Here is a 13,535-nt window from a genome sequence, read left to right as displayed (position 1 = left end):
CCAAGTTCTGAATTTACAGTAAATAGGAATTCAGGGTGGAAGAACTCACAGGATGGGTGTCTTTAGTCCAGGTGATTGTTGGGGAGGGGATCCCAAAGGCATCGCAGCCCAGAGTGAGAGGCTGCTTCAAGGTGACGGTGAGGTTCAGTGGCTGGCCATCGTCTTGGATCTCTGGGGGGACTAAAAAGTGCGAAAGAAAACTTGTTTCGGTTCAGATTCAGGTATTCTGTCATGAGGCAGAGAAAAAGAGGCGACTAAATTCTCACCATTTACTTTCAGCCTGGTCTTTCTCTCCACAGAGCCGGCCTCATTGGTCGCCACACACTTGAAGTCCCCGCTGTGGCTGGCGGACGCTGTGCTAATTACGAGAGCTCCGTCCCTCGCCACAGAAAACTCTGATTGCTCGGGATGTATCTCCAGGCCGTTCTTGAACCAGCGCACTTTGGGATGAGGTGAACCTGCAGGTGGGGGGGAGCAAGAAAAGAATTCCGGGTGAGTATAAACTGAGATTTATTGATCAGGTCTGACAGAAAGAAAAGTTACTTCCATTTCTCTGCCTCTCTACAAGAGAACTTAATGGGCAAGCAGCCCAGACTAGAAAAAGCCAGCTCTACATTTATCTATTGGACAGCAGAGCAGCGGGGGAGACCATGCCAAAATGCTTTGAGCCCTTGTAGCCTGCAAGCTTAAGATTTTCAAGGTCAGAGTCACATAAAAAAGTACGACACGGTATGTGAGACGTACGCTTTAAAACACTTGCATCAAGATTTATTACCAAACACTGAGGTGAGAGTCTTGAGCAGTAAGAATAGGAGTAGCTGAACAAGCAGTTCAAAGGCACTGGAGCCTGAAACAGGTGTGTTCTGTGGATTACTGGGGGGAGGAGAGCTGGAAATGGTCGAGAGGAGGAAGGTGGAATGGGGAAAAAGGTGGAGGATTTTTGTACCCAGCACAACAGACAGCAGTGAAAGAGCAGAGCAGTGGAGCAATCCAAATGCCACGGCTCTGTCTATTTACAGAGGTGTTACATATACAAACACCACAGACGAGGAAGGGAAATCAAACGCAGCGCCCCTCCTCAATCGAAAAAATAGGAACCGCAGGAGACGCAGCTCGGGCAGAGGTGATGTGATCGTCCGCTGGCTCGCTCTACACGTGTTTACAATTAAAGCTCTGAGTCAAATTCATTATCTCATTGCACAGAGGAAATGCGTACAGATGTTCTATTTTAGATGTTAACAGATCTCATTAGCAGACTTTGAATTTATTTGCTCGGGCTGACGAAGTCAGAGATTATCTCTTCCATGTGTTTCCCAAATAATTACCTCTATCAAATGCAATGTGCTTGTTGGTGAATTAATAGTATCCCTCTGGCGGAGACTGCGCTTTATCTTCCTTATACAGATTGATCTCAAGAGAACAATGAAGGGATCCTCGTTTCCTGCTGCTGGCTGCCTCTCTGGGGTGTCAGACCATCAAGTATTTCAGTATGAGCCCTCTGAGGTCTGCCTGCCTGCCTGCCTGCTGTCTGCTGGTATGACTTGGATGGAAGGAGTGCTAGTGTGGCTTCATCTTCCTCTTCCTGTGTTTCACAGTGCACCTCAGACATCTCTGTCCTTCATCTGCCAGCAGCAGCCTGTAATTAGGATTCCTCTCCCAGCAGGCCCCCACGCAGAGGAAAGCAGATGTGGCTCACTGAGGCAGCAGGCAGGCTGATGTTCCAGCTGTTGCTCCACATTAGACACAGTCCTCACCTTCTCTCACCGAGGTGGTTACCATGGCACAGCTCCACACAAACAATACCTGCTTCACGGGCTGTCGGAGGTGTCTATCAGTGCATCCACAGACACTCACTGTGTTTTGATAAAACAGCGAGCTCTCCACATCCCTCCAGGATATTCCCGTGCTCGCACCGAGATGATAAAATATATAGACAACGGCGTGTCTCTGGGTGCTGCGATAAAAAGAAGTTGTGCCTTTTAAGATGGCAAGGATCTTTTTTCAAGGTTTGACAACTGGAAGTCTACAGCGAAACATTCCTTTGATGGTGCACAACTCCGCAAATCTGTCCTACATTTAAAGTGTAATATTCCCCTGTGTCGTCAAAACAAACTAAAAAAGACACATCCATTTTATGCTCCAAAACTTTAGTCACACCCTGTAAATTGCATCTCTTCAAAACGCCACACCTTTGATTGCCCTACTCTTTGCAGCCTGACTCATCTGTGACTCATTCCTCACCTTCAGCAGGACACGGGATGATGACCTTGCTGTTGGCTATTTTCTCCATGATGGCATCCCCGGGTTCTGCAAAGGAGGGGGCCTCTGTGAGGACAGAAAGTGATGTTTAGTGCTGGTTCAGAGTGCAGTTGATAAAAAAGAACATTAAATCTAAAGTGCAATGAGTGTTAATCAGAGTTATTAACAAAGGTTAGAGTGAGAAGAAGGGAGTCTGAGGGACTGATGTAGGTGTGAGGTCCTCTCTAGTCATACATCAACCTCTGACTATATTTAATCAGGTAGTCTCATCACATCAAGATCTCTTTATCAGGAGAGACCTGAAAACAAAGAACATTCATTTTCAGACAAACACACAACCAGCATACAAGAACAATACGTCTAAAGCCAGAAAACCAAACATCAAGTGGTAAAAGAATAAATGAAAGTAATGACAAGAGTCATAAAAAATAAAAAAAGTCAGTAAAGTTTTAAAATCTCCAAGTGGAACGAGTCCAGTTTTAAATTTGATTCATTAAAAAGATGCATAGTAGCTCTGCCAAGGTGAGCACGTATACATGTACTTGATGTTATTCACATTTAGGTGTAGGGATATCAGGAAAACGTCAAAAGCAGGCTGAAGATGAGCAGGGGCTCTTGCTGCAGTGGAACCAGGAGCATATGAGTCTATCATTTGCATAAAAGTGGGCACTGATTATGAAGAATAATGATATTTATGTATAATGAAAAAAGTAATGGACCAAGAATAGAACCCTGAGGAACCCCACTGACGGCAAGAACACTTGATTCAGCACATTTGACCACATTGTCCTGAGTTCTTCATGTCCACAACTTTATATAGAGGTTTAAAGGACTTTTTAAACTTCCATCAGAAGGGTTTCTCGGTGGTCTGAATAGCGTCAGACGGACCCTCCCTCAAAGCTTTTAGAGCTGTGTCTGACCAAAACTGGGACACAGTCAATGTATAAAAATATTCATGTCACAAGTGTAGGGAAATGGTTATTTAAATAGATTTCGTTAATTAAAATTAACTATTTTAAACTAAATGAATTCATTAATCGGAACAGGGTTTGAAGAACTGAATAGATATTCACCAAGAATTTCCAGCTTGATCTCTAAGGTCTCCTGTCCAGCGCTGTTCCTGGCCACACACTGGTAAGTGCCCTGGTCATCGAGGCTGACCTGCTGGATCCTGAGAGGTGTCGTGTTCTTAACCCCAACAGGAAGTCCATTGTGAAACCAAGTGACCTCAGGGCTCGGTTCTCCCTGGACCACACATGGCAGACTCACTCTCTGGCCGACCAGGGCTTTCAGGAGGGAAGGCGCTGGCTGAATTCTGGGCTTAGCTGAGGCAAAAAACAAACATGGCTCACAAAATCTGTTACACGCCCGATTATTCACATATCTCACGTATTCTCCACACGCTCGAAGTGATGCATGCACATGGAACAGAATTTTGAAAAGTTAAATTTGAAGGTTTCTGAGAAGTTAACTTTGTAATGTAGCCCCACAGAGTTACCTTGAATGTGTAAATTGTAGCTCAGGGACACGTTGCCTGCCGGGTTTTCTGCTGTGCAGGTGTACAGCTTACTATCAATCAGGCGCACATCGGTGATCCTCAGAGAGCCTGAAGGCAAAACAGTGAACCTGGGGAGTGGTTCGGGGTCAAGGGCAAAGAGATGGAGAAAACAAAACACTTTATGAGTCACTGAAGATCTACAGCCACTGTGTGCTTTGGGAGACGTTTTCCTGTTTTGAAGCGGTATTTTCCTCTGGTGTCCTATTTACATTGTGGAGCACAGATACATCGACAGTATATGAGCACATAAATAGTAAATTATTCATAAAGGCTGCAGGTGTTTATTGTATTGAGCAGCAAATACTACTGCATATACAGCATGTCACGAATATATTTTGATATCAACTTTGATAGTTGTGTGTGTGTGAGGACAAATTTCCAGATGCAGTTTTGCTTCTGTTGCTATTTTTAGAAGAAGATGAGCTGATGATTACAGTTCCTGTAAACAGATTCAGACAGTGAAATCCCAGGACAGCTACTGCCAGAGGCACATTGATGAAGGGGTTCATTAGAGTGTAAAATAATCAGATAATATGGACTGATTTTCAACAATTTGTCAAATGAATGGGGCATAATGCTGCATTGTCTATGATATGCTCAAAATACAAAACAAAGCATGAGAAGAAGTTGTCTCCGTTGATGCCGTCTTTGCTTTGTGTTGTGTGGTTGGAATACAGAAAAATGGATTTGTGATGGATGCAGGTTATGAACAGAAGCGCTCTAAGTGGAGTCTGGACCTCAGCCAGGGCCGAGTAATCTCCCTAGTGAGCCGTTTCTTTCACAATTACCATTGTCCAGGCTAATTACAGCGTCAAAGTGTAGCCAGAGTTTGACCTGATGGTGTCACCATGGTAAAGGTCATAGGCTCACCACAATCAATGCACTTCTTCCTGTTGGGAACAGTAATATGGGCAGCAACTATTGTGCATTTGTCGCTAAGGGGGCAAGAAATACAGATCACTTGAAAATTAAATGGTTGGCCAAGTGGTGGCGCTAGATGGAAGGCCCCGCAGCTCTCCATTATCAATATGTTTCTGAGAACAACCACGTGGAAAGCAAAGTTTGTGCCAAACTGGCCATTCCTTTTCTATCTGTTTGTCACAGACAAACAAGCGGACAGATGGAGGCGATCACATACACTAGCCTCCACTCCAAGAACATGATGTGTAGCAAAAACATGCAGCAGTTAAATGTAGGTTAGAAGTACTTCAATGTAGGTCAGCGACTTTCAGGGGGTGTGTGGTAACCTGAACTGCACCAGAAGCTGTCCAGCTGTATAAATGCATAATACACACAAGTGTAAACACACCTCTGTGATTTATCTTGATAAGTGTGTCTGCTAAGCAACTGAATTATAACAATAACATATTCATGTAAGTGGAAACCGAAGCACAAAGAGCTCTCTATATCAGCTGCACATATGGTTTAATGTGGCTCCCCCACCTCCTCGAACAGCCTGAGGAGAGGCAGCGGCGTCTGACACTGGGACCAAATGACGGCCGCCTCTGCAGTGGTCAGTCTGTGCTCGCGCGATGCCACGCCGAAGCTCAGGCACACAAGTCATGAGCCACCCCTCCCGCCATCCATCACTTCCCCACACTGGTGTCGAGTCATCTGTGCACACAGTCTGACACCAAGACTAACTGGGACAAATTGGCCTCATCAGGATTAGGTCCAGAGCGAACAAAGCTACTGACTCTGAGTTCAACAGCTCCGTCTTCGCCACCCGCCTTCTGTCATTTTGTTAGCAGGGGCCGACTGCACCGCTGTGGCAGAAACCCTACCACCAACTGATTTAGGTTATTTCAACAATCAGCAGCCCCTGGTCATTTCCTCTGATCCACAGAGAGTAGCTGAAGAGCACCAATCTCCCTCCTTCACAGGGTCCTGCACATGTAAAGCAGTGGCTGACGTGGGGGTTGTTCACAGAGATGTGTTATTCTCATCAGACGGGCCCAGTAAAGAGTCAGCATGTTGTTTTACTGTTGAAGCACCCCAGGGAGTCCGAACATCAGGCAGACAGCGCTTGTATCTCTTCCTCTGTCAGTTCGTTTTCCTCCCCTCTTCCTGGCACCCCCGCTCCACCCCCAGCTTTTCCTTCTTCCTGGACCCACACAAGTCATACAGTATCTGAGTCACCGCAGCTTTCAGCCCACCCCGCCATTCTTCTATCTACCCAAAACCATTGGGTCTGGTGTCTGGCCCGTCTGTCATCTATCCAGTCTGCGTCGAGTCAGCCAGCCTGTCTGCGCCCAGACTGACCACACATGAAAGCCGGGAATCAGCGAACCATGTGGGACCAGATGTTCCTCCTCAGTTTGGCCAACGAGCGAAGCCCCCACACAGCTCTCCGGCAGACGGTCGCTGCCTCTGCCTAGCTGCCCTTCAAAAGGCATCACTAAATCAACTCCATACATGAGCAGCAGCTTTGAATGGCAGCCAGCTTCAGGCAGGGACTCTGCTCAAAGCTGAGTCAGATGTGAGCGCAGTCAGAGGTGAGGTATGGTGGGAACTTAGTTCTTCTGCTACATGATGTTTAACTCATTTTTACTGCTTCATTACCACAGTGAGGTCAGACTTCCTCTTACCCAGCTGTCACAGGGGGGATGGGGTGCCCGTTTCTGCTCCATGTGACTCGCGGAGAGGGACTCCCCTGGGCCTCGCACGGGAGAACGACCTCTGTTCCCACCTCCGCAGCCATTTTCACTATGTTGTCATGGCCGCTCACGCCCATTATCTGCGGCATGGCTGGAGGAGAGGAAGAGAAGAAGAGTAAGAGGACCACGTCGGCTTCAGGCTCAACCCGCTCTCTAAACAGGACGTCGAACATCATACAGTCTGCAGACAGACATGAGCGCTTGGGAGACTGTGGTCCGACATTTATTTGCTTACTGTTGACGCTGAGCTGGATCTCTCGGCTAGCGTAGCCCACGGGGCTGGTGGCGGTGCAGATGTAGATGCCGGCATCGTCGGTGGTAGGGTGGGGGATGTGAAGGTATCCATCGGGCTCAGACTGAAGAGAGGAGCGGTCCCTGGGCAGAGGCTGCCTCCCCTGCAGGGACGGCAGGCAAAAGAGCAGACAGAGTATACTGTAGATAAAAGCTGTCTGCACAACAGCGCGGGGACGCTGAGCTTAGCGTCGGGTTTACAGGCCGACCTTTGATGTCTAATGTAATTACAGAGCGCCCCTTAAACTCACTCTCCATCCCCACACAAGAATCCATCCTGCTGCACACGCGCTTGCTTTGAACATGAAATTGCTTTTGCAGATTCACTTTTATCTGACAAGAAAAGAAATTTACTTGACTCTTGAGTACATTTTTTTTGGGGGGGGGCAAGGAAGTGAAATCTGTCTCAGCCAGTACGACAGTACGTAGGACACAACAGCATGCTGACCTCACACAGTAATGCTGACTATGTAATGGTGAGTGTGTTGACACTGCTGTGACGTGTCTAACTGCTGCTTTCAATGGCTGCAGTGGACAAACCCATTCCATACTGGCTATAATTGCTAACACCTAACAGTCATTAATGAGCCTTATATGATCGCATTATCGTCTGTGCCACAGGCAACAAAGCAGAGGTGGTGACGTCTGATGTTAAGGTTTCATGTTTTGCACTTTTCATCAGTTCAGCCTGGTTACATACAACCTTTGAGGCTTCCTCTCATGATGCAAGTCTTTTTTTACTCGAGTGTTGAACTGGAAGGCTCTGCGAGAAAGGATTTAAATGGATTCCTAAGGTACAATTACGTCCTGACTGATTTCTCACTGTCGAGCAGCAATATGCTAAAGTTGCCATGGTTACCTCCCTCCTGGTCAGGCTAATCAAATCTTGATTGCAGTGCAGGCTGTTACTGTCTGTGGTGTCGCTCGAGTGTTATTATGACAGATCACAGAAAAATAAGGCAGGCAGGAAAAGTAAAAAAACAAAAATGCCTCAGCACAACTTAGGTTAAAGTAGTCAAAGAATGCATTATTAGATGAGGATTATCCTCATCATCATAATGCTGGCAGTGATTAGATTAATTACCTACTGATCGATCGATCACCACCATGACTGATATTGATCTCTTGTTTGATTGTAACCTGCTTCCTGTAACTATTACTTCTACAGTCTTCATGATGATTAATGTAATATGAGTGAATGCCGAGTGGGATCCTTGCTAGATAACGTGGGAATAAGACCTAGCAGTTACTCATGCATTGGCTGCATGATGGCTTTATGGGATGCAGCCAAAGTAGTCATTAAGAAAAGTAGATTTCGACTGCGAGTGTGACATCCTACCTTGGACCAGACCACATTTGGCTTGGGAACTCCGCTGGCCTCGCATGACAGTGTGATGGCTACGCCCTCGTTGGCTAAGTAGTGGTACGGACCAGCGTTGATCTCGGGGGGCACTGTGGAAGAAGTAGGTCACAAAACACAGCTGTCTGACTGGCCGTAAAGAAGCGGGCCTGCAGCATTATCACCGGCCTTAGCCGGCCAGCAATATCAGCGCTGGAGGCATTTCTTCATTACAAACTGATGATGAACCGTAATCTGGCCCGTCTGTCATTAAGTGCTTATGAACAAAACAACCCCTCATCAAAGCACGCAGTAAATGAACCCTCTCACTATGATGACAGCAGGTGGTCGACTCATTGACGTATTGTTGTTTTCCATACTGAGTCAGCACATTGTTGACCCGACCGTCCAAACCTGAGTCTCAGACACAGAGTGCAGGAATGGAGACTTAAAGAAACAGTTCGGGGACTCTCATGTCTGAATGCTGAAGATGAAGCTGGAGCCAGGAGACAGTTAGCTTAGCTTAGCATAGAGACTGAAAGCAGGGGGACACAGCTGGCCTGGTTTGGTCTTAATAAGAAAGATCATTCACAGAGTACATCCCATTTCACTCTCTCATTACACCCTCTACTTCTGTTCACTCATAACTGTCCCTGTTAAACAATGGCAGGAAGGAACTAATATTACCTCTTAGGCACGGGATAACACATTAACCATTACACATATAAATATATGAATGAGTACTATAAATGATAATGAAATAACGGCTGTATTTCATAGTTAACTCTACAAGTCCATAATAACGCTGTGGTATTATTCCCACTTAAATATTTATCATTTAAAACATTACACTGTACAGCTTTATGAGCAACAGAGTTTAGTAGACTTAATTAAAATAAACCCGAGATGTAACATGTGCAGTAGCTCAGGTCAATAATCAGCCTGTTATCACAAGAAAACAAACTGTTATTTCCTCTTATTAATCACAGTGTTTATCAGAGATCAGGAGCGTGATGCCGGCATGCATAGACATCAATCCAGTTATGGATCAACACATCAGACTGTACTTCAATCTTACTTATTTATATACAGCACATACTTTATCATTACTGTCTTTTCCAGTTCCACAAAGCCGACAGAAAAAAGAAAGAAAAAAAAAGCATGGCTGTTCTCTGCGTCTGTACAGCTGAGTCTGATGGAAATGTCATTTGTTTTTTAGGAATTTGGCCATAAACCAAATCAGTTGATACTCATAGAGCCACACCGCCAGCGTGGCTAAAAAAAATCCACCTAGCAGCACCTCTAAAGCTCACAGATTTGCACATATCTCACTTGTGCAACCCATACACAAATTTAAATGTAAAATGTGTGGTTTTGCAGAGGTTATGTAACTTTACTGGAACTCTTTCTTGGCCGGGTCAGTGACTTCCTGGAGTATCCACAAGTTACCTTTGGACAGAGCCAGGCTACCAGCTACCGCTTCCAGTCCTCATGCTTCACGATAGTCATCTGCTATTGATCTACTCATCTAGCTTTTGGCAAGAAAGCGAACAAGCTTTCAAAGTGTCTGACTTTTCCTTTAACATGTGCATTTACCGTGGACCTCCAGCCTGACTGTGATGTTCATGGAGCCTGCTACATTCACCGCAGTGCAGGCATACGTCCCAGCGTCCTCTGGGACGGCTCTTTCGACGTATAAACTGCCATCACTCCTCACGAACATCCTCCCATTCAGCTGAACCTGTGCAGGAAAAGAATGGCTGCTGTCACGCAGGAACATTGAGATTATAAGTGTGTTTTGCTGCATGTATTTGAAGGTTACTGGTCAGCCTTACAGGTTTTCCATTTCGGGACCAGTGTCTCTCTGGAAGAGGGATTCCATCCAGCAGCATGCAGGGAATACTCAGGGACTGACCGATGCCAGTGCTGATAACTGGGGCACCTTGGGCCAAGAGAGGGGGCTCTGCAGGAAGGAAGGAAGTGTAAATATGTAACAAGAGCAGGAAAATGTGAAAATATTTTAAGGCCGCAGTCAGCTTTTGAGTCGATGCCATTGTCTTTAAAATGTATTTTGGTGCAGAAAGATAAGAGAGCTGAGACAAGCTTACCCAGCCCGGTGACACCAACTCTGGCCTCGGTTTTGACGGTTCCAAACTGGTTCTTAGCCTCGCAGACGTACAACCCTTCATCATCCAGCCAGACACCTGTAGTCAAACAGCAAACCAGCACTGAGGAAGCTAAATCTGCACGATCTGTACATCTGAGATCTGCAGCATCGCTACACTTACTGAGAAGGAAAACATTTTATCTAGAAAAATAAGTCCATGCTAACAGCAGTTAAGACCTCTGCTCAATAAAAAGTGGTATTATTGGTTTGCCTGCGCTGTAATTAAGAGTTAAAAATAGAAAATAATGGGATTAATGGGTTTGGCTCAGCTGCCAGCCTGCTGACACACATGTCCCACTAAATTCTCCGGAGATCACATGTTGGAAGATCAACATACGATTCACTTCTCCGGTTTTAGACAGTCAGGCCGATGTTTAAATAAGTGATGATAAGACTTTAAAGTAAAAAGTGAGGAGGAGAATGGCGAGGGATGGTGGATAGAGATATTTCCTGAAACAACAGAAGGTACGAAATAAAGGCATCAGCAACAGATCGAGATAATTTGGTCAGAAGCAGCCACAAATGGAAACCGTGTCAGAAGCAGCCCATGCTATATGTCCATTAATCTCCAATATAATACTACACACACTATGAACATTTAGCCTCAGTAGCAGAAAGCATCACCTTCAGTGGCCAAGATTAGTCATATTGCAGGCAGAAAGGCCTTCAGAGTTCATGATTGAAATTCCCCTCATCTCATAATGAAAGAGGAATAAATGGACAAAGGACACCTCCTCATGCAGAAAGATTCATGCCGGTAAAGTCTTTCACAGAGCAGATGAAGTGCTCTTAGCAGGAGAGCGTCTATGTACTGTAACTTTACAGATGGCAATGACATCCTGTTGGCGCCCTCTCTTAAGAAAATGTTTGTTGAATTTAATATGAAAGACTGCACCTCTTCTATATATAATCACTCAGAAAATGTCAGCTATGCCAGTCAGTGCGAGGCAACCATGAAGCTGCATTAGGCTGCACTGCAGGCCAAAGCTCTTTGCTGTGATAGTGTTTCATGGGTAACTCACTCTGGATTAGAAGATGTCCGTTCTCCAGCTGCATCGTTCTACTGTGGCCGTCTGTCCTTGTAAGAATCTGCCTGCCGTCCCCTCTGTACCAGGTCACCGTCGGCTGGGGGAAACCTCGGGCAACGCAGGGGAGGGTGATGTTCTCCCCTACGTTAGCCGTCACGTCGACCGGTGCCTCAGAGAACAATGGGCCCGCTGTGCGAGGAGAGCGAGTTTTCCTTTGTTTAGCTTTTCAGAGAAAAATAAGCTTTATGTGGAACACTGAAGCGTGGACTCACCTCCAACCTCCAGACTGACGGTGCCAGCGGAGGTTCCAGCAGAGCTGCTGGCCACACAGCTGTACTGACCAGCGTCCACCTCCTGAACCCCCCGAATCTGCAGGGTCCCGCGGTGGACGTCCTGCTCAACGAACGGAGCAGAGCCCACCTCAAGCTCACCTGAAACACATGTGAAATGAGCCCACTGGTCACCTCCTCAGAAACTTTTCCATCCACACTGTTTTCTAACCTTAGCTTACCTTTGAACCAATGGACAAGAGGAGGGGGAACGCCTGTGGCTCGACACTCCAGAGTCGCATCTCCACCAACAGATACCAGCACGGCCTGCTGTGCCACTGTTATCCTCGGCACCTCTGGAGCACAGAAGAAAGAATTTTTATCTTCTAGCAATTTAACAGACTTTCACGGAAATAACAGGAAAAATAATGTTTGCTTAAACCAGTGAAGGCTGCAGAACAGAAGTGAGGTAAATATTAAATGTAATCAGACATTTCACACACATTGTGTGTGAAAGGTGATTCTGGAGCAGGCAGACAGCTGAGCTGAAAGGACGACATGATCCATCTTACAAGGCTCCCGCTGCCTTGACAGATCAACGTTGTTAAAAATGACGTTCAGAGACAAAAGTGTGTATAACACCAGCGCGCCGCAGGAAGAGGCTGCCACAGTCCATCAGCGCTGAGGTTCCTGTCAGCCACTAACTGACATGCCATGACGGCAACTTCGGGCCTACAACTGTCAGCACTCACAAAACAAGGAGAGGAAAATATCCTGTTGTGTGAGACGGGGCAGCATGTGGCCTCACTCGCTTGTGCTCTCCTCAGAGTCGGCTCACACTGGATAGATATCTACCATTCACACACTGATTCAAAGTGAACGCTCTTGAAGGATAATCAACGCAGCAGACACAAGAGAGTGCTGCTTCATTTGAAATCTGAAAATTAATTCAAACAGAAAAGATGATTCAGAGCAGGAAGTTTAAAAAATTAAAAAACTCCCTCTCTCACGTTGGCATCCTCAACCTGACATCTGCGAGAGCGATTTCCTGACTTACCTGCAAAAGTAAGTGACACAGACTGCGAGGCGGTCCCAGCCTCATTGGTTGCCAAACATGTGTAGTTCCCGGCATCCTCGGGGAGGGCCCCTTTTATGGTCAGAACTCCATATTGGTTTAGACTCAACCTGTTTCATGCAGGCAACAGAATTCATGTTTGTTGACTCTTCGTGATTACATGTGCAGATGTAAACCAGCAGTTCATCTAGAAACCTCTCTCGTCTTCTTGGGTATCATGACAGAAATGTTTCTTTGAATATGTATTTTATACAGACATATAAAACACAAGCAATGTTTTACGCAGCGATGCAAACAAGATGGGGCAAAAAAATGTAGTTAAAGTGGGACGTATGACTGACGGAGACCTCTGCGCCTGAGGTGTCGAGTGGGCTGAGGGTTCCCTTACCTCGGCCGATTAGTGAGGAACATGTTTCCATGGCTCCAGAAGAGCTGGGGAGGGGGAGAGCCGGACGCTGAGCAGACGAGGCGGATCTCGTCCCCTCTGGAGAAGGCCTGGTTCTGGGGGTGAACCGCCACAGAGGGAGCCTCTGGAGTCAGACAGAGGCAAAACGCTGACGATGACTCAGGGCCTTGACAAGGCTGCATGATGTCATTTATAATGTCCCAATGACAGTTTAACAACAGTAAACTCCTGACGATGTGGGCTACAACGACATTACCAGCGCTCTGACTGGGGGATCAGAGGGATGAGGAAAAGTTGCACATTTATTTGGCTGTTTTTGAAATTCATTGCAAACATCTGAGCGAATGCCCACAATAGAAGCCACACTTTTCAACACGCATCAGTTCTGGCTGATGAGGAACATTTTCTGACGAGGAAGTGGCTCAATCTGACTGCGAGGAGGCCATGCCAATAATGGAAAACAGATGACGGGGGCCTGAGAGGAGC

General features: G+C 46.3%; 1 protein-coding gene across 1 annotated transcript in view; it reads right to left on the bottom strand.

Annotated features, from left to right (window-relative positions):
* Positions 1 to 13,535, bottom strand: part of hmcn2 (hemicentin 2) — a 44,118-nt gene that overhangs the window by 21,626 nt on the left and 8,957 nt on the right. The window contains exons 12-27 of the mRNA XM_041936335.1: positions 13,032 to 13,173; positions 12,626 to 12,753; positions 11,811 to 11,924; positions 11,572 to 11,730; positions 11,294 to 11,488; positions 10,213 to 10,308; positions 9,940 to 10,067; positions 9,701 to 9,845; positions 8,105 to 8,217; positions 6,710 to 6,869; positions 6,406 to 6,565; positions 3,758 to 3,885; positions 3,333 to 3,584; positions 2,242 to 2,325; positions 267 to 458; positions 50 to 180 (exon numbers count right to left, since the gene is read on the bottom strand). Of these exons, the coding sequence (XP_041792269.1) occupies positions 50 to 180; positions 267 to 458; positions 2,242 to 2,325; positions 3,333 to 3,584; positions 3,758 to 3,885; positions 6,406 to 6,565; positions 6,710 to 6,869; positions 8,105 to 8,217; positions 9,701 to 9,845; positions 9,940 to 10,067; positions 10,213 to 10,308; positions 11,294 to 11,488; positions 11,572 to 11,730; positions 11,811 to 11,924; positions 12,626 to 12,753; positions 13,032 to 13,173 (2,327 nt within the window). The remainder of the gene's footprint in view (positions 1 to 49; positions 181 to 266; positions 459 to 2,241; positions 2,326 to 3,332; positions 3,585 to 3,757; positions 3,886 to 6,405; positions 6,566 to 6,709; positions 6,870 to 8,104; positions 8,218 to 9,700; positions 9,846 to 9,939; positions 10,068 to 10,212; positions 10,309 to 11,293; positions 11,489 to 11,571; positions 11,731 to 11,810; positions 11,925 to 12,625; positions 12,754 to 13,031; positions 13,174 to 13,535) is intronic.

The sequence above is a fragment of the Chelmon rostratus genome, chromosome 5 (genome assembly GCF_017976325.1).
Source record: "Chelmon rostratus isolate fCheRos1 chromosome 5, fCheRos1.pri, whole genome shotgun sequence".
In the NCBI taxonomy this organism is placed as follows: domain Eukaryota; kingdom Metazoa; phylum Chordata; class Actinopteri; order Chaetodontiformes; family Chaetodontidae; genus Chelmon; species Chelmon rostratus.
Note: the sequence above shows the minus strand (reverse complement) of the source record. Positions and strands in the feature narration are given on the sequence as shown.